General features: G+C 38.9%; 1 protein-coding gene across 1 annotated transcript; it reads left to right on the plus strand.

Annotated features, from left to right (window-relative positions):
- Window positions 1–422: 422 nt before the first annotated feature.
- On the plus strand, window positions 423–19,097 carry LOC111146996 (cytoskeleton associated protein 2). The gene is made up of 9 exons (XM_022502822.1): window positions 423–492; window positions 1,459–1,540; window positions 9,337–9,415; window positions 9,530–10,389; window positions 10,852–11,056; window positions 12,604–12,774; window positions 14,556–14,625; window positions 16,309–16,555; window positions 17,566–19,097. The coding sequence occupies exons 1-9, from the start codon at window positions 423–425 to the stop codon at window positions 17,819–17,821; spliced, it is 2,040 nt and encodes a 679-aa protein (XP_022358530.1). The 3' UTR covers window positions 17,822–19,097.
- Window positions 19,098–19,695: the final 598 nt, after the last annotated feature.

Genomic DNA, 19,695 nt, shown 5'->3' on the forward strand with positions numbered 1-19,695 from the left:
AAATACACCTGCTGTGGGTACAGCAGTCTGTGCTTACAGCCTCCTCAACGAACACGCGGTTAATGAGCGCGGCCAAACACTTCTCCAGTCTGCCTTTCCCCACGCCCCATGAGCGTTCAGACTAGTCCTATCTGCTACACAGCAGGGACTTGGCAGGTCCAATACCCCCAGGTCGCAAGCTCAACGCGGAAACAGCTGACCAGGCTGGCCAGCCAGGGCACTCAGCTGGGAGGCCCTAACCGAAACTGGCAGACGCACCGCCCGCCCCCGCCGCCCAGGCTCCGCCCCTCGGCGCCCATTGGTTCATTCAATTCACGCCGCGCCTTCTACCGCCGGGCGGGCGGCGTGCTCTGTGTGCTGAGGCCTTGGCTTGCGCAGTCCCGGACTGTCAGAGGCGAGACGCGGCCCCTCCGGTAGCGGCCATGAGCACCCCAGCCGTGCCTCAGGACCTGCAGCTGCCCCCGAGCCAGAGGGCTCAGCCCGCGTTCAGAGGTGAGGGTCGCGGTGGATGGAGCGGTGCGACCCCCGGGCACCTCGTTTGCCTGAGAGGACGGGGGTAGGGGGGTGACCGTGGGGGAGGGGGTCGCTCGGACACAGCGGCCAGGACCTCGAGTCCGCCGACCAGCTTCAGCCCTGACCCGTTGTGTGAGAAGCCTGGGCAGATCGCTCGGCCTCTCACAGCCTCATTCTCAGCAGGAGCGAAATGGACAACCAGAGCGGTGCCCTGTCCGTGGTGTTAGTGTGCGGGGCTGAGCGCCTCACGTGCGGTGGTTACTGGCCGGGCGTGACCCTCTGGTGGCGGAGATGGTCCTGGCGTGGACGAGTCCGTTTAGCGAGGGAGGGTGCGTGGCACTCCTGCTAGCCCCCGGGGGTTGGGGACTCGGGACCTGCGGGGGGCGGGGCCGCGCCCAGCTCGAGGGCCCACTGCGCTTGCGCAGGGCGCTCCCGCCGCCTGTGTGGGGAGCTAGTTTTTGGGACAGGTGGGATTGCATTGTCGGATGCTTCAAATTTAACGCAATTGACTTTAAAACCAGGGTGGACTGGGTCTTCAGAAATAATATTGTTAGTTCTTGGTCCTGCACATGGGAGTACAGAGGAAAGAAACTCAGACACAATCCAGTTCTGATAAATTAGAACTTGGAGTCTAGTGTCTCGACTCTGCTGTTTAGTGTCTTAAAGCTTGGCTTTCAGTAACCGTATGTTGAAAATGATGTCCTCCAGATTTTTCACTTTCAGACAAAAGAGAATGTGATTCTTGTGCAGTGGTTGTAGGGACCTTTTATAGTAACGATCTCTTAAAAATGGGATTATTTTTTCAAAGGCAATACTGAATTGGGAAATTTTCTGTTGTGTTCAAAGTCTGATCTCTAGAAGAACATTTTTTGAAGATGTTCATTTAGTGAATATTTATTTGCTGTTATTGTAACAAATGTTGACTTGTTGCTTTTTGTTGTTTAGAACAAAGAAGACAAAAACTCAAGGAACATATATTAAAAAGAAAAACTTTTTTTGCATACAAACAGGAAAATCACATACCCAGGTGAGGTCAAATTTTCTCGTTTCAGATCTATAAAATTGTATCAGAGCTGTTTAATAAAAATGTAATGGGAGCCACAGTTGTACTGTAATTTAAAATTTTCCGCGTGTCTGGGTGCCTCGGTGGGTTCAAGCACCCTGCTCTTGATTTTGGCTCAGGTCAGATCTTAGGGTCCTGGGATTGATCCCCACTTCCAGCTCCCCTCTCATGGAGGAGTCTGCATGTCTCCCTCTCCCTGTGCCCTTCCCCTAGTTGGCTCTTTTTCTCTCTTAAATAAATGAATCTTAAATTTTTTTTTTTTTTTTCCCTAGGGGCGCCTGGGTAGCTCAGTCATTAAGTGTCTGCCTTGGGCTCAGGGTCATGATCCCAGCGTCCTGGGATTGAGCCAGGCATCTGGCTGCCTGCTCAGCGGGAAGTCTGCTTCTTCCTATCCTCTGCTTGTATTCCCTTCTCGCTGTCTCTCTCAAATAAATAAATGAAATCTTTTTTTTTTTTAAGGCTTTATTTATTTGACAGAGACAGACACAGTGAGAGAGGGAACACAAGCAGGGAGAGGGAGAAGCAGGCTTCCTGCTGAGCAGGGAGCCCCATGCGGGGCTTTAAGCCAGGACTCTGGGATCATGACCTGAGTCCAGGGCAGACATCTAACAACTGAGCCACCCAGGCGCCCCTAAATGAAATCTTAAAAAAAGATTCTAGTAGCCATATTTGAGAAGTTTTTATTTATATATATATACATATTATGTACAGTTAGTGAACATACAGTACATCAATAGTTTTTGATGTAATTATTTATATTTAAAAATATATATATTATTTGTTTAACTGAGAGAGATAGATAGCACCAGCAGGGGGATGGGCGGAGGGAGAGGGGCAAGCAGACTTCCTGCTGAGCTTGGAGCCTGTGGTGGGACTCAATCCCAGGACCCTGAGATAATGATCTGAGCTTAACCCACTGGGCCACCCATGTGCCCCCTGAAAATTGTTTTTAAAAGATGAATTGTAATAATATTTAGTCCAATATACCCCATGTTATAATTTCAACATGTAATTCTTAAAAGTTATTGAGACATTTTATATCCTTTTTTGGTACTGAGTTTTCAGAATCTTGGCATGTATTTTATACTTTCACACATCAATTTGGACTAACCACATTTCAAGTGCTCAGTAGCCTTACCTTCTTGGATAGCACAGCATTGCTTCCTGTGTAAATTAATTCATACTCTAAGATAAAACAATTAATTTAAAAACAAAGTGCTTGTATATATCAAAATATTGACTTATGATTTATGCAGTGCTACAAAGGTCAGTCTTAATTTAGTAAGGTTTTTACTGTGTGTGAGAGAGAGGGAGGGAGAGAGGGGAGCGGGGCATGGATGGTTATTCTTTGAGAGGTCACTCTCCTCAGATGTTTAGAGATCATTTGTTTTAGTCTCAACCCTCCATTGGGTTCTTATTGGTGTTATTGGTGTTATTTTGTTAAAATTTAAAAACAAATAGCATATGGTTGTGGCTGGAAGGAAGCCCCATGAAAGTATATAAAGCAGAAGATCAGATGCCCCCTCTAGAGCTAACAGTCACATCCTTTAGACTCTTTCTGGCATTCTAAGAGCATTGGCTTTAGAGTGTTAAGGGCTGGACTCCAAGTCTGGCACTACAACTGTGTAACCTCAGGGGAGTTAACCTGGCTTCTTTGAGTCCATTTATTTATATTAAAATGAGATAGTAATGTGTGGTTCTTGGGGATCAGATGAGATAGTGAATGCATTGTACTATGCCTGGTATATAGAGAGAGCCCAACAAGCAGTAGCTATTATTTCACAATCTCTCAGTGGCTTTATACACAGAGCACTGGTTCTTGAGTTACTCTTACTCCTAGTTTCTTTAGTTTCTCCAAAGAGTTATTGCTATATTTTGTCTTTGCAAATGCTTCATACCCTTCCTTGTGGTTGAAAGTGGTCAGACGGCGCTTATATTTAGGAGGTACAGGTGATAGGGCGTGCTGATGGGTTAGGTATGGATGGGACGTGAAAGAAAGAGTGCCCTTTAAGAGGACCCTGAATGTTCCAGATTAAGAGCGAGCACTCAATCCAATACCTGATCCTTATACTATGTCCTACTGTGGAGGGGGAAATGTTAGAAAAGACATTATTAGGTCAGTTTTCAACTAGAATATAAATAGTACATTAAGGGGTATGTCAAGTTGAATTTGATAGCTAATGTAGTTATGTAAGAGAAAGTCACTATTTTTAGGAAATAAACATGGAAGCATTTAGGGTTTAAAGGTAATCATGTATATATCTTAACTTTAAAGATTCAGGAAGAAAAAATTGCATGTACTCCACACCAACACACATTCAGAAACAATGCAAATGATAATGCAAGTGGAATAAAAGGTTAACACCATGTAGATCTGGGTAAACAGTATGGGAATATACTTTGAACTATTTGTAATTTTGCAACTTTGAGTTTGACATTATTTCCAAATTTTAAAAATTCTTTTTAATTTTACATTAATAGGTTACTTTAAGTGCTTTACATTTTCTTCTACAAATCCTGCATTTCTTCATTTAAAACAGAAAGATGATCCTAGATTTTTTATTTGAATAACTGAGTGGATAGTGGTACCATATGTCTAGAAGGGAAAGACAGAGGAGGAATGGGGGAATCAGGAACTTTGATTTGGCCATGCTCAGTTTGAGGTACCAACAGGACATCCAAGTGGAAATGCCAAATAGTTATGTCTGAAACGCTGGGTTGAGATTGGGACCAGAGATTTAAACTTGGGAATTATCAGTTTGTAGATGATATTTATTTAAAACTTTGAGGTAGCGTAAGATTACTAGAGAGCGAATAAAGAGAATATTAATTCAATTAAGAGCATACCTCTCAACTACTTACTTGAATAAGGAATTCAGCTGGACCATGGGATTTATAATACTTTTATACACAGTGGGAAGACAAGAAAATTCTGAAATTCTTCTGGCTTTACCGAGAAATCTCACAAGTACTATATTTATTCCTTTCAAAAAACAGATGTCAACTTAAGTATTGTTATTTGAGCAACAAATTGTTAAATAGACAACTAATCGGAGTTGTAGCTTTTCAAAATTAAATCATTCTATTTTACAGTCTCTAGGGTGGGTATTTTAAGATTCCTTTGTTTAGATAACTTTGGTGAGGGCAGTTATCATAACAAGACAGAATGGGACAGAACATATTTTCATATAACTCTCCTATACTGGATAAGTGAATAAGGTAGATTCTCCTTATCCTGAAATTTTATAAGCTAGCAGTTGAAAGGTCAGCACTTTTAAGACTAAGTACTAGAATTCTGTTAGCACAGACAGACAAGGAGGAGATCCTGAGAAGTATAAAACTAAAATAAAAAGCAGAAGAAAAATTTAAAATTTATTCATTTTTTAAAAAGATTTTATTTATTTTTTTGAGAGAGAGAGTGAGCAAGAGCGAGAGCACAAACTTTGGGCCGGGAGGGGGGCAGGGGCAAGAGGCAGAGGGAGAAGCAGACTCCCCATTGAGCAGGAAGCCCAACATGGGGCTCAATCCCAGGACCCTGTGATCATGCCCTGAGCCAAAGGCAGATGCTTAACTGACTGAGCCACTCAGGCGCCTCCAGAAATTTAAAACTGAAATGCAGCTTTGAGCCCTAGCTCAGAGGTTAGGAAGAAGATAGACAGACCTAATCGAAGTGGACCAATTGAGGTAGGAGGAAAGGTAGAAGAGGTGGTGATCCATAGCCAAGCGAGGAAAGTGTCGAAAGAAAGAAGAATGTCTGCCTGTGTCAAGTGCTGCTTAAAGGTTCAGTAAGGGGAAAACGGAATTGACCCATGAGTTTTAGAAACACGGAAGCAGATGACATTAGGAGTCTCCAGTGGAGTGTTGAGGACACTCGCCCGATAGGCGTGGGCTGGGGAGAAAATGGAATGTGACAACATGGAGACAGTGTGTAGAGATACAGGCTTTTGAGGAGTTTTGGTGTAAAGCAAAGAGAAATGAGGCAGGAGCTGAAAGGGGGAACGTTAGGTTTAAGGCTTTTAAAATGAGATAAAATAGATCGTGTTTATATGCTGATGGGAGTGATGTAGTAGAGGGGAAAGTTAATGATGCAGAAGAACGAGCAAAAAAACAAAGATCCTGAGTAGGCAAGTGGGAGAGCACAAATGGGGAGTCTGCCCGTGGGTCAGCATGGTGTCAGTTCATGCATAGATAGGAAGGAAGGCAGAGTATCTGGGGACAGAGGCAGATAGGCAGGCAGTCTTCGGTGGGAGAAAGAAGGGCTAATTCTTGTTAAGATCGCTTCTGATTTTCTCTGAGGTAACATCACAGTATGCTGTACGCCCAGGTATAATACAGGGGGTCTGATTAGTTAAGGTGCCACATCGGGAGGACCTGACAGGTTGACCCTGAGCACCATCTCCCACCCCACAGTGGGTTCCAGACCAGTGAACAATCAAAGGAGTATTTGCCTCAGGTAGTGAATGCAGGGGCTTAAACTGGGGAGACATTGCTCTGTTCAGTGATGCGTATTGACTCTTCTCTGCCATCGTACAAAATGGCTAGTACAAGCTATGTCAAAGTTCTTCCCCTTGTCCAAGCAAACTGAGCAAACAGATGGGAAAAGCAATATAACCCAGATTGTCAATTATAGGTATAAGTTTTGTTCATTCTAAAATAGACACCTTTTTTTTTTTTTTTTTTTTTACATTTTAGCATCTCTGAACTGGGAATCTGTCTTAGATTCAATGGCGTGTCTAATTGAGCCTGTTTTTCTTTTCTTATACAGATTGTTATAATGACTTGTTAAGAGAATCTCATGGCCTGTACAAACCAGTCTATATCTGTTCAAAGGAGTGAACAGATATAACAATTTATATTATTAAGGTATATGATATACCTCAATAATATATAAGATACCTCAATGTAGAATTTATATATATATATATATGTATATATATATATATATGTATATATACAACAAATTCTTAAGGGAGCATTTGTTTGGGATATATATTCTAAATACATTGCCATCTAAAAACCAAAGTCCACATTTGTTTTTTTTTTTTGTTTTTTTTTTTAAAGATTTTATTTATTTGACAGGCAGAGATCACAGAGAAGCAGGCAGAGAGAGAGGAGGAAGCAGGCTCCCTGCTGAGCAGAGAGCCCGATGCGGGGCTCGATCCCAGGACCCTGGGATCATGACCTGAGCCGAAGGCAGAGGCTTTAACCCACTGAGCCACCCAGGCGCCCCCAAAGTCCACATTTGTAATGAATTGGGCTGTGAGAGTGTATGGAAAAATTTGGATTTCTTTTGGGAAGGCTATTTTTTTCTTTTATTCTTTTTATTTAAAGTATAGGGGACCTATAATATTATATTAGTTTTATCTGTACATCATAGTGATTTGACAATTGTACACATTAAATACTTTCCAAAAGCATGTATAGTTACTTTCTGTCACCATACAAAGTTACTGTAATATTATTGACTGTATTCCCTATGCTGTACTTTTCATCCCCATGACTTACTTATTTTATAACTAGAAGTTGGTACTTCTTAACTCCCTTCATCTATTTCATTCTCCCACCCCCTCACTGCCTTCCTCTCAGGCAAAGATCAGTTCTCTGTATTTGAGTCTGTTTCTATTGTTTTTGTTTTTGGTTTTGTTTTTAAGATTCCACATAGAAGTGAAATCATATGGTGTTTGTCTTTCTCCAGTTGTCTTATTTCACTTGGCAGAATACCCTCCAGGTCCATCCATGTTGTCACAAATGGCAAGATTTCATTATTTTTTATGGCTGAGTAATACTCCATTGTGTATATATGCCACATATTCTTCTTCTTCTTTTTTTTTTTTTTAAGATTTTATTTATTTATTTGACAAGAGAGATGGAAAGTACAAGTAGGCAGAGCGATAGGCAGAGGGAGAGGGAGAAGCAGGCTCCCCGCCAAGCAGGGAGCCTGATGTGGGGCTCGATCCCAGGACTCTGGGATCTATGACCTGAGCCAAAGGCAGCCGCTCACCTGACTGAGCCACCCAGGCACCCCTGTACCACATCTTCTTTATCCATTAATTTATCAATGGACAGTTAGGTTACTTCTGTATCTTGGCTATTATAAATAATGCTGCAGTAAACACAGGAGTGGATATATCTTTTGAATTACTGTTTTCATTTTCTTCACGTAAATACCCGGAAGAGAAAGTATTGGATCATCTGGTATTTCTATTTCTAATTTTTTGAGGACCCTCTATATTATTTTCCACTGACTGTACCAGTTTATATTTTCAGTGCACAGGGGCTCCTTTTTCTCTATATATATCTTTGCCAACACTTGTTATTTTTTTGTTTATTTAATACTAGCCATTCTCAGGGCACTTTTGTGGCTCAATCGGTTAAACGTTTGACTCTTGATTTCGGCTCAGATCATGATCCCAGGGTCGTGAGATTGAGCTCCACTTCCGGCTCTGCACTCAGCAAGGAGTCTGCTTGAGATTCTCTCTCTCTCTCTCTCTCTCTCTACCCCACCCCTTCATGTTCATGCATGTGCACTCTCTCTCAAAATTAAAAAAAAATACTAGCCATTCTGACTGGTGTGAGGTAATATCTCATTGTGGTTTTGATTTACATTCTCCTGATGATTAGTGATGTTGACAACAAACAACATGGGTTTGTTGGCCATCTGTATGCGTTTGGAAAAATGTCTGTACAAGTCCTCTGCCCACTTTTTAATTGGGTTTTCTTCATGTTGAGTTGTAAGAGTTCTTTATGAATTTTGGAAATTAACCCCTTATCAGATATGTTATTTGTAAATAACTTCTCTCATTTAGTAGATTGCCTTTTTTTTTTTTTTTTGAGAGAGAGAGAGAGAGAGTGTGTGTGTGTGTGTGTATGTGTATGTGATTGAAAGAGAGAGAGAGAGAGAGCCAGTTGGGGCAGAGGGAGAGAGAATCTTCTGCAGGCGCCACACCTAGTACAGAACCCAACGCAGGGCTGGCGGGGGCGGGGCTGGCTCTGTCTCACAATCCCAAAATCATGACCTGAGCTGTAATCAAGAGTTGGAGGCTTAACTGACTGAGCCACCTAGGTGCCCCACCTTTTCATTTGTTGATGGTTTTCTTTCTTGTGCAAAGGCTTTTTAGATCGATGTAGTCCCAGTTATTTTTACTTTTGTTTTCTTTGCCTGAGGGGAGACATCCAGCAAAATATGACTAAGGCTGATGTCCAGGAGTTTACTGCCTCTATTTCCTTATAGAAGTTTTATGGTTTCAGGTCTTATATTTAGATTTTTAATGCATTTTGAGTTTATTTTTGTGTATGATGTAAGAAATTAGTCCAGTTTCATTCTTTTGCTTGCAGCTGTCCAGTTTTCCTCAAACCACTTACTTGAAGAGGGCCTATATTTAAAAATTTTTCACTGTAAGTCCTTTACTAAGTACTTAAAACTAACCAAAGAAAATGTTGCTTAATAAAGATTTTGAGGACTTATTTGAGTGACTAGGAAGAATGTTTTGGAATGAGATTATCAAGTGTTTACATATTCTGTGTAGGGGAGTTGTTAAGATTTTTAAGAAAATATCTTTAAATTCCTCAGCTATCTTCTTTATACTGTTAAGTCCACCCTGTAATAAAGAAAAAGGACACATAAAACTCAGCTCCATTCTGGCCTCAATTTAAAATTACAAAGTCAGATGATTGTTAATATTCTTCCATCCCTCCCCACAAAGAGAAAACTTCCTTGGTACATGGTTAAACTTTTTTTTTCCTTTTCTTATTTCTTAAAGTAGTAGAGACCAGAAAGTGATGAACTCTGAAGGCCAGGTCCATGAAGAGACAAAAGTTCTGAAATTTAAAACAAAAATGGTAAGATATGGATTATAGCCCTCCTAAATTGTCCTTTCCCCTCCCCCTTTCTCCTTCCCAAACCTTAAAGAAATGAGTTCTGAAAGACTTATTTGTCTGAAATCACTCTTTTAGGCTGGTAAAGAAAATGTCAGTAGACCTTCTGGGAACAAAAATCATATAACGGGAAAAAATTGTATTCCTTTAAGACCTTCTAATGAATCAACCAATTCAACAATAGCAACTGACACACATAATTTTGAGGATAATAATCAAATGGGACAGTCTGTACCAATTAAAGATGACCCTCAAAGTCAACACATGACATTAAGCCAAGTGTTTCATCTTAAAAACAACAATAAAAAGAAACAGGTATCCACAGAAAAACCAAAGCAAGATGCTAACACGTCCAAGAAGCTTGTGCTTGGGTCTTACCGTGGCCAAATTGTTCAGTCTAAGATTAATTCATTTAGAAAGCCCCTGCCGGTCAGAGATGAGAGTTCTGCAACAACGAAGAAACCTTCAGCCGCTGTCCCTAAAGCCCCAGAGACTCTGCCCGCAGATACCCGAGGTGCAACCGTGAGAAGTGATAGAGCCCTGAACACAGTGACCACCACTAAATTTGGGAGCACAGCATCTCAGGACAGACAGCTGGTGCGGCCTCCTATCAGAAGTCACCGAGACAGCGCCCAGGACGCTGTGAAACAGGGCCTTGGGAGAACCACTGCCAACGTTACAATCCGGAAAGGGCCTCGGGAGAAAGAATTATTACACTCAAACACGGTTTCATCTAGTGCCAAAACCAGTGCTCAGGATGTAGAGAGAAGGAAGACATTGGCAAGAAGCCTGACCTCTGAAACTGTAGCCAGGCCTGCTTTGTCTTCTAACACCAAACTGGTACAGAAATCAAAAAGCATTGACCCTCGCAGACACACTATAGCAAAAGCAACTCTTGATAGGTCGGCCCGGCCCAAAGAAACAGCAGAAGAGAGAAAGTAAGTTGATTTCATTTTATAGGCTTAGTTTTCAGTAGAGTGCCACTTGTGCATGCGGCTTATAATCTCCATGAAGGTACTAGAATTTTTGTGTGTGTATGTGTGTGTGTGGAATATCCTCTGTTGTAGGCAGATTTATCCAGTGGTGGAGTAAATTTATCCAGTGGTGGAGCAGAGGTGACCTAAGTTACTGTGCTTAAGGGTGTTTCATTAGGTTGCTGTAATCTGAGATACTTAATACAGTTGGGAAATGTCTTATAACCTCTCCATTTAAAAACACAGTCTTGGGGTGTTTGAGCATGTAATGAACATTGATTTCTTTTTCTTTGAACTTGGGAACTTAACGTGTGGGCCATGGGTGTGGAACTGCTTAAAGACCTGAGTTATTTTTTAACTTCTCTGTCTGACAGAATTCTATCATCAGTAGCACAGGTAACGCTTATATCCTGCTTCTAACTGTAGAGCTCGTCTGAGCGAGTGGAGAGCTGGCAAAAGAAAAGTGCTGAAAAGGCCTCCTAGTGCAGTGGTTACCCAGCCTGAGCCTGGAGGGCAGAACGAAAACTCAGTTGGGTCCTTTTGGACAACCATGGTAGAAGAAGATGAACAAAGATTATTTACTGAAAAAGTAAACAAGACATTTTCAGAATGCTTAAACCTGATTAATGAGGTATAGTCCTTATATTTGTGTAGTAGTTTATAGTTTGTAAATTATCTTAAAAATGTTCTCTTACTAAATTACCTTGTCACTCTTTTGACCACGTAATGTGTTAGTGGTGTTATGTAGACTCAGTGTTAATTGTGAGATTCTCTTTAGGCTTTAATGGACTGCATTTTCATTGAGGACATATAAATGTATCAAAGGGATAACTAGGTTTTTTACTTGATTTTTTTTTTTTTAATTTATAAATATGGTATTCCTCTAAGATGTTAATATAGAGTGGGCTGGGGGTGGATATTTACTCTGATACTTCAATTTTTTCATTCCTTCAGCATATTCACACATTTTTTTTCTACTTATTACATATTTTATCAAAGACTAGCAACCTAAATTAGTGGGTCATTATCACAGATTAAATTCAAGTCAACTAAAATATTTGCAAACAAAATTCCATTAATTGAAACCAACATCATCATGGTCTTAAGCTTATTGTAGAGTTTCACTATTTGGACCAAAATCCTACAAAGTGTAATAACTCAAGAATGTTTCCTTTATTTCCTGACTACTTTTTCATCTTGATTTGGTCACCTATGGTGTCTAAGATCCATAACAAGACTGAATATGGAGAGTATGATTTCAAACCTTACTCTGGTCTTCATGAGTGTCTGTAAGCTTTTTGTGATTTTTGAAAACCAGTGAAAATTAGGACCAGAGTTTCCCTGATTATATTCTTATTTTTGCTCAGCTGGGGTTTGTCATTGATTCTGTGGAAGTTCTCTGTCTTACCATCTATATATAGCTCTTAACTTACTTCAACCATTACAGATTCATTTTAACCTTAATATCAAGAACTGACAAAGACTGTTTTTAAAAACCTGCAAGCTATTCCCCCCACACAAACATTTGGTAGGTGCAAAATTCCAAATCAAGTATTAAATGGAATCCCACAATGTATTAAAGGATAATCGTCAAGACAAAGTAAAGTGTTAGTCATTTGTGTGTGTGTGTGTTAGTCATTTTTTTTTTTTTTTATAATCTCCGTTTTGGCTTTTTTTTTTTTTTTTTTTAAATTTTATTTATTTGTCAGAGAGAGAGGGAGAGAGAGCGAGCACAGGCAGACAGAATGGCAGGCAGAGGCAGAGGGAGAAGCAGGCTCCCCGCCAAGCAAGGAGCCCGATGTGGGACTTGATCCCAGGACGCTGGGATCATGACCTGAGCCGAAGGCAGCTGCTTAACCAACTGAGCCACCCAGGTGTCCCGTGTTAGTCATTTTTGACTAATATTTTTCTCAACTAGTATTTCTTTGTTTTCATGCTGTGTACTCATGACTAATAGGCTTCTTACTACCCATTCAGAATAAGTTTGGAGTAAGGAAAAGAATACTGAATATTCTTATGAATAATTTTCTGTCAACTTTTTCTTTTCTTATCATTGATCTTGATAGTACACTTACTTATAGCAAGTGTATATAGCAAGATATAGATCTTATAGTACACTTACTTAATTGTTCATAGTTCAGAGGCTAAAGGATGTCACTTCACTTCTTGCTGTTTTAGGGATGCCCAAAAGAAGAAATATTGGTCATACTGAATGACCTGATTAAAAATATTCCAGATGCCAAAAAACTTGTTAAATATTGGATATGCCTTGTACGTATTGAACCACTCACAAGTCCTATTGAAAATATTATCACAATCTATGAGAAAGCTATTTTGGCAGGAGCTCAGGTAAGATTATAATTTACTGGTCTTTACTAATACAGCGTAAAGGATTCAGAGCTATTTTGGAGCACATCATAACATAACTTGATAAAATTGTGGTTCCATATGTAGTAGTAATGAATGTTTAAAGGCCACAGTGATCGCATGTTATAAAAGCTGTTTCTCAACATTCTAAAACTTGCTCATGAACTAGTGATAATCAGACCTCTGAAGACGGATATACACTGAAATGTACATTAATGAAACTTGCTGTAAGAAATATTTTAGCACATATCATTTTGTACATTTTCTAGTTAAGAAATCTGGGAAATTGAATTTTTAATATTAAAATTTGTTTAACAAATATAAAGCAAATAGAATTAAATTAACTTTTAAAATGTTAGCAGGTTCTGTGGCTATGTGAAAGAAGTCTTTCACTTGAAGAGCATTTCTTAATGCTCTTACATGTTCTCACATTTTTATGCCATATGTTTGGTCCTACCCACGCATAGAATATGGCAGTAAACTAGTTTCTCTGACATACTAGCACCATAGTGGTTTTATAAGACATCTCTCCCCTCTTCCTAGTCTATTGGTACAAAAGGCTCTGAGTATAGAATAAATTGTATCTGTAGGTTTTTCAGTTTGGCTGGGTTTTTTGTCTTTATGGGCAAGTATTTCTAAAATGCGTTTCCTTTTGACCAAGTTTCCCAAAAATGCATTTTGGAGATTATTTACAGAGAGAGTTTTTAAAAATTCTTTTCTTTAGCCTTTCTTTAAGAAAGGTCTACTCACTTGAGTCTCAGCAAAGCCAGCAGATGCTATTTGACCTCGCACTTGGATCATAAATATTCAGCAGATATTCTCTCAAAGGCTATTATATAAAAAACACTTTGTTGAAGGGTGATTATATTTGACAGAATCCCACTTGGAAGGGGGTGTGGAGGCTCCGACTACATGAACCAGAAGGGACATTACTTAAGGTGGCTTAAAGCAGAATAGCTAGGATGCGTGCCAGAGGCAAGGACTCATACGGAGAGCAGGATGTAAAGAGAGAAATGTAACATGGCAGCAGAAAGTGGAAAGCAAGGATTAAAATTAGGCAAGAAAATTGAATGCAGGCTGAGTGAGTAGTTCAAAACTATGTTCTAGAACTAAGAATATGAGCCAGAACTTCCCTTTTATATAATATCTTGAATATGTTGCATTAGCAATCATGGTAGTACAAAAGAACATAGTAAGTGCTTCCATGTTCTGGCATATAGTGGACACAAAGTAAACTGTTGAATTCAAATGAGTGAAATGTTAGGCTGGTCAGCCTTGAGCTGTTCAGAGATGCATTTAATAGCATGTGGAAAAAAAAGCATAACCATGGACTTGAATGTAGGAAAAAAAGAGTAAACTTTATATTAAATTTACTTTAAATTAGTATTATCAGCTCTTTGATATTGTTGGCTTGCTACTTATCCATTAATTTTGTTTATATCAGACAAATAGTTAAAAGAGTTACCAGAGGCTTAAGAAAAATTGTGGGGAGAATTTTAATCTGATAATTCTACCCCTTGTATTCATTTTTATTCTATAAATTGGAAAGAGAGTCATTTTCAAACATTCGAGTGTCAAAATAAGTATTCTGAGAAAAGACACATGATTTGCCTTGTTTTAAAGTATGAAATATTATCATTGCTTTAAATATTTTTGGCTTGAATAACCTTGTTAATGTTTTGACATTAAATATTTTTGACTTGAATAACCTAGTTAATGTCTGAGAATATAAAAATTATATTTTCTTCATTAAAAAAATTAAGCCTATTGAAGAGATGCGACATGCAATTGCAGATATTCTAACAATGAAGAGTCAAGAGAAAGTGAAATATGGTAAGTTTTTAATTTTCTTCAAGTAAATTGTGATTTTATTAAATTTGAATTATTTGTCTTTTATCTTTTTAAATTTGTAGAATGTTTCTCTCCTCTTATGTCTGTAGGCATACCTCTGAGATTCAGTGGCCTTATGTAGTATAAGAATTTTTAACTAGGATGTCTGGTTCAAGGGTGCCTGGGTGGCTCAGTTGGTTAGGCAGCTGCCTTCGGCTCAGGTCATGATCTCAGGGTCCTGAGATCAGGTCCCACATTGGACTCCCTGCTCAGCGGGGAGCCTACTTCTCCATCTGTCACTGTCCCTCCCCTCTGCTCATGCATGCTCTCTCTCTCTCTAGCAAGTAAATAAATCTTAGGGGGAAAAAAAAGATGTTTGGTTCAAAACCCAAATTTATCATTGAGTGTTTTTGAAAGTTACCTTACTTCTCTAGGCCTTAATTCCCTGTGTTAAAAATGAGGCAGTTTGATTAGATGATCTCTAAAATTTTACCTATTAATTCTGTCATCTGTTCTATGCTCTACAGAAGCTCATTCAAGAATTCTCTTTGCTAGGGCTAAGTCAGGTATATGAAATGTAAACATTTTCTAGATTCAGATATATCCTATAACTGAAACATCTCTTGGTGCAAATCTCTAATTAATACCTAATAGTCAAATCTAGAGGTCTTTTCAGCTTGCTGGATTTATCAAGATGTCTCAAGTATTTCACATCAAGTATTTTGAATTCATTGTCTTCCCTCATTGCTTCCCCATACCATCATCTGTTCCTCCCAAAAAAGAAAAGGAAAAAAAGAAACTCCTCTGTCATTGAAGATGCGTAAGCAAGAAATGTTATGAGAGATGCCCTTGGTACACCTGCACGTTCATTCTGATGTGCACATACATTCATTAAGTCCTAACTTAGAAATAACTCATAAACCTGCCTTCTTGCTGATGCCTACCTCTCTACCGCCTTGCCTAGAGACAACCTCGTTTGTCTTCTTATCATCACAGATCATTCCTTTTCATTCCTTGCCATTCTAAACCATCCTTTATAGTGGTCAAATCTGATTGTATCTGTTTCTCCAGTGAAGATTTTTTTTTTTTTAACCAAACTTCCTGCATGTAAAGTTCATTATAATCTAGCCCTTCCTACCTATTATCACCTCCTCCCCACATATATTACCCTATATTCTAGGCACTCTGGCCTGTTAATGTTGTCTTAATAGGTCATTTCCTTTTAAGCTTTATAACCAAGATTATCTTCCTTGGTCATGTCAAGTACTCATTTATCAAGCCCCAGCCTGAATGTCATTTGTGAAGCTTTCCCTAGCTCTCTCCCTGTCCCTCAAGCAAAGGTAGTTGTTCCATTTTATGGGTTCCCATAACCCTTTGTTCTTACCTCAACTTTATAGAATTTTTCTCGCTTTAATTATTTTCAATCATATCTCTTCCATGGAATGTGAACTTAAAGGACAGGGATGATTTCAATCTTATATCTGTATCTACAATCCCAACCCATAGGTGATAGTGAATATTTGTTAATAGTTGTCAGCAGTATTGGCTTAGGAAAAGTAACGGGTAGGAGATGGCAGTTTGGTTCTTCTATTTTGAAAATCTGACCAACTATGAATAACTTTAATGTCTTCTGATTTTTCTCTTTAACTTTGACCAAAAGCTTAATCTATAAATGTATTTTCATAGGAGAAAATGTTGAGGCTTGTGCAACTAAGGAATACATTCAAGAAGTCAACAATGAAGATATGGGTGTTAATCTAGAGTCAGGAAGATCAGAAATGGAAAAGAAATCTAGAAATGTGGTATTTCAAGATTGTGAAAAAGAGGAAGATGACAAAAAAGATCCAACCAATGATGTTAAAACTCCCAGTACAGAGACCAGGGGGAGTTGCTTAATCAAATATAACGTGTCTACTACACCATACCTACAAAGGTAAACTTTCAAAATGTAATGTGCTGTGATTGGTTTTTATGTTTAAGAATAATAAATATGGTATCTAAAAATCTTTAGCTTCCAACTTAGAATGGTTTCAAACAAATCAATATCATTGGGACACTTCACCTTGTGTGTGTGTGTGTGTGTGTGTTTGTGTGTGTGTGTGAGAGAGAGAGAGAGAGAGAGAGAGAGTGCGAGAGAGAGAGAGCGCATAAAAGTTGGGGAGAAGGGGCAGAGGAGAGAAGAGAGAGAATCTTAAGCAGACACCATACCCAGTGTGGAGCCCTGTCATAGGACTCGATCTCACAACCCTGATATCATGACCTGAGCTGAAATCAAGAGTTGGATGCTTAACTGACTGAACCACCCAGGCACCCCTGGACAATTTACCTTTTAAATACTGTATTTGGGGGCACCCGGTTGGCTCAGTCGGTTAAACATCTGCCTTCGACTCAGGTCATGATCCCAGGGCCCTGGGATCAAGTTCTGCGTTGGGCTCCCTGCTCAGTGTGGAGCTTGCCTCTCCTTTCCGCTCATGCTCTCTCTCACTACCTCTGGTACTATCTCCACCCCTCTCTCTCAAATAAATAAAATCTTAAAATTAGCGTATTTTCTTTGCTTTTACCCGAAGTATTGCCATTTTGTAAAAGAAAACTTTGACATCATTTTATTTAATGTCCATATGTTATTGCTAATAGTAGGTTATGGAATTGAGCAACTAGCCAATTGTACAGATATTCACGAATCTACTGTGTATAAACTGTGACAACAAATAGAGAAAAGAAGGAGTTCCTAACTACAAGAGCTCTCAGTATCTCTTTTTCTATAAGGCAGGCAATCACGTAGTTTTAACTTACAAGCTCTAGGATGATAAATGTCATAAATCACATAGTTTTAACTTACAAGCTCTAGGATGATAAAAACTTACAAGCTCTAGGATGATAAAAAAGAACAAAGTGAAAATGTTATTGTTTTTTAACTCTGGGAATAATTTTGTGTCTTTTTAGTATAAAAAAGAAGATACAGTTTGATAACACAGATACTACATTTAAAGAGCTAAAGTTTCTAACACCAGTTAGACGTTCTCGACGTATTCACGAGAAGACTTCTAAACTGCCAGATATGTTAAAAGACCATTACCCATGCGTGTCTTCATTGGAGCAGCTAACAGAGTTGGGAGGTGAAACCGATGCTTTTGTGTGCCGTCCTAACGCTGCGCTCTGCCCGATGTACTCAGAGACTGGAACAGCACAAGAGAAATAAAATGATGATAAGCAGCGGGGCTTCTGTTGTTCCTGGGGTCTTTTGTTGGCTTCTTGTGGCTTTGTATGTCTATTGGGAGTTGGCCAAGTACCTAAGTATTCATGGCAGTAAGCTCTTTCACTGATGTTCACCTTGTAGCAGGAATTGCCTTCCGTGTAACAGAAAGCTAATCCTACCTTGTCAATCTCAGCAGAGGGAGTTTCTAATAAAGGTAGATTTTGTCAAGTAGTTTACTATGTTCCTTGAATAAAGACAGGTTTGATCATAATATTGGCTTGTTCACTTTTAATAGTCTTAACTTGTTAGTCATTAAATATAAGTAATACTGTGGCAGAAAGGGTGTTCGAGATAAGATTTCTATATTTGCGTGTTCTTAAAATTCACATGTTCTTAAAATTTATAATACACATGCCAGCTTTTAACAGAATACTGACTTTTTTTTTTTGCCTTTCCTTAGTTCTGGATCAGTAGGAAAGTCAGTAATTGCAATGTAGTGCAACCCCCTGCAAAAGTGAAGACATGGAAGACTTAGTTTGTGTTTTCACCCAGTTCTTGTTACCTGGGCTGCTGTGGTCTGTCGTGCTTTGGCTCTTCCCTCACTTTCCATCAATGCTAGTGAGTCTGTGGTCACTGTTGGTTTCTTTTTTATTGTAGCTGAGGTCACCACAAATGATAATTCACTAAATGCCCCATTTCTAGGAGGAAATACTTTACAGTAAAAAAGAAAATGTGCCAAATGCAGCAGATATTTGAAACTTTAAATCTGAGTTTCTTTTTTACAAAAGTTCCTTTTGTAACTTGGCTGTCTGAAATGTTAAAACTTTAACTTTCCTCATTTCATTTGATACAGTTGTAGACATTAGAATGGAATTAGAGAAGGGATATATAACGTCATTCTAATTTAGGTAGTATTTCTAAAATAATATAAAATACAACTAATATAAAATATAATAAAAACTTTACTGTTAAGTCATGTCCCTTGAACCATGATAGTTATATACAGTAAACAGTTTCTTCTCCCCACACATTAAATATCACCCCTAAAATTGTTTTATAAGTCTCCAGACTAATACTTAAATACATCCTCTTCCAATCTAGTTTCAAAGATTCTATAGTTTTAAAACTGCGTGTGATATAAATGTGCTTGAAAATCACAGTCTTGTGTTCACTCATTCACCATTTGTATAATAGCACCTATCTTTGTTCTATTATGTTCTAAAGAGGAGTCTTATTCTTTTATAAACTGTGTTCCTAATATTTATAAATAAATATATCAGTATAGCAATGTTTCAGTGACATTTATTTATTTCAACAAATATGAAATGCAGTTTAACTACAGTGAATAAATTTGAACCTTGCTTTTAGAATACATTATAGTTGGATTTGACTTGGGGTTTTTAATACTTAAATATGTGCTTAATGATATATTTCCTTTTGAAAAATTTATCAATTTATCTAAAGGTTTACCTTAATTTTTATCTTAATTTTTTTTCTTACTTTGTATGAGTGGTACAAAATATGCCATTTTGAAATAAACTTCAAGCTGGCTTATACTCTCGGCTTTAACATGAGTATACTGTGTTGTTCATTTCTGTATGTTCTGGCCATACAGAGTAGCTTGAAATGCCTCAGTGAGAGGGAACTTGAGATAAATCATTCCTTTGGAAGTTTCATAGAGTGCTTTTCTCCCCACCCCCTGCTCCCCCAGCTGTGAGGCAAATCCGTCTCCTCAAATAATCCTAGTGCTACCCTTTACAGACATTGGTCTCGCTCCTTTCCGGGTGCTTAAGAACATTTATCAAGTGTCTGACCTAGGTTTGTTCCAAGCTAAATATCTCCAAGCATGTAATATATGGTACATGAGCTTTGAAGTC

The sequence above is a fragment of the Enhydra lutris genome, unplaced genomic scaffold, assembly GCF_002288905.1.
Source record: "Enhydra lutris kenyoni isolate GAN:26980312 unplaced genomic scaffold, ASM228890v2 scaffoldscaffold15, whole genome shotgun sequence".
Classification (NCBI taxonomy): domain Eukaryota; kingdom Metazoa; phylum Chordata; class Mammalia; order Carnivora; family Mustelidae; genus Enhydra; species Enhydra lutris.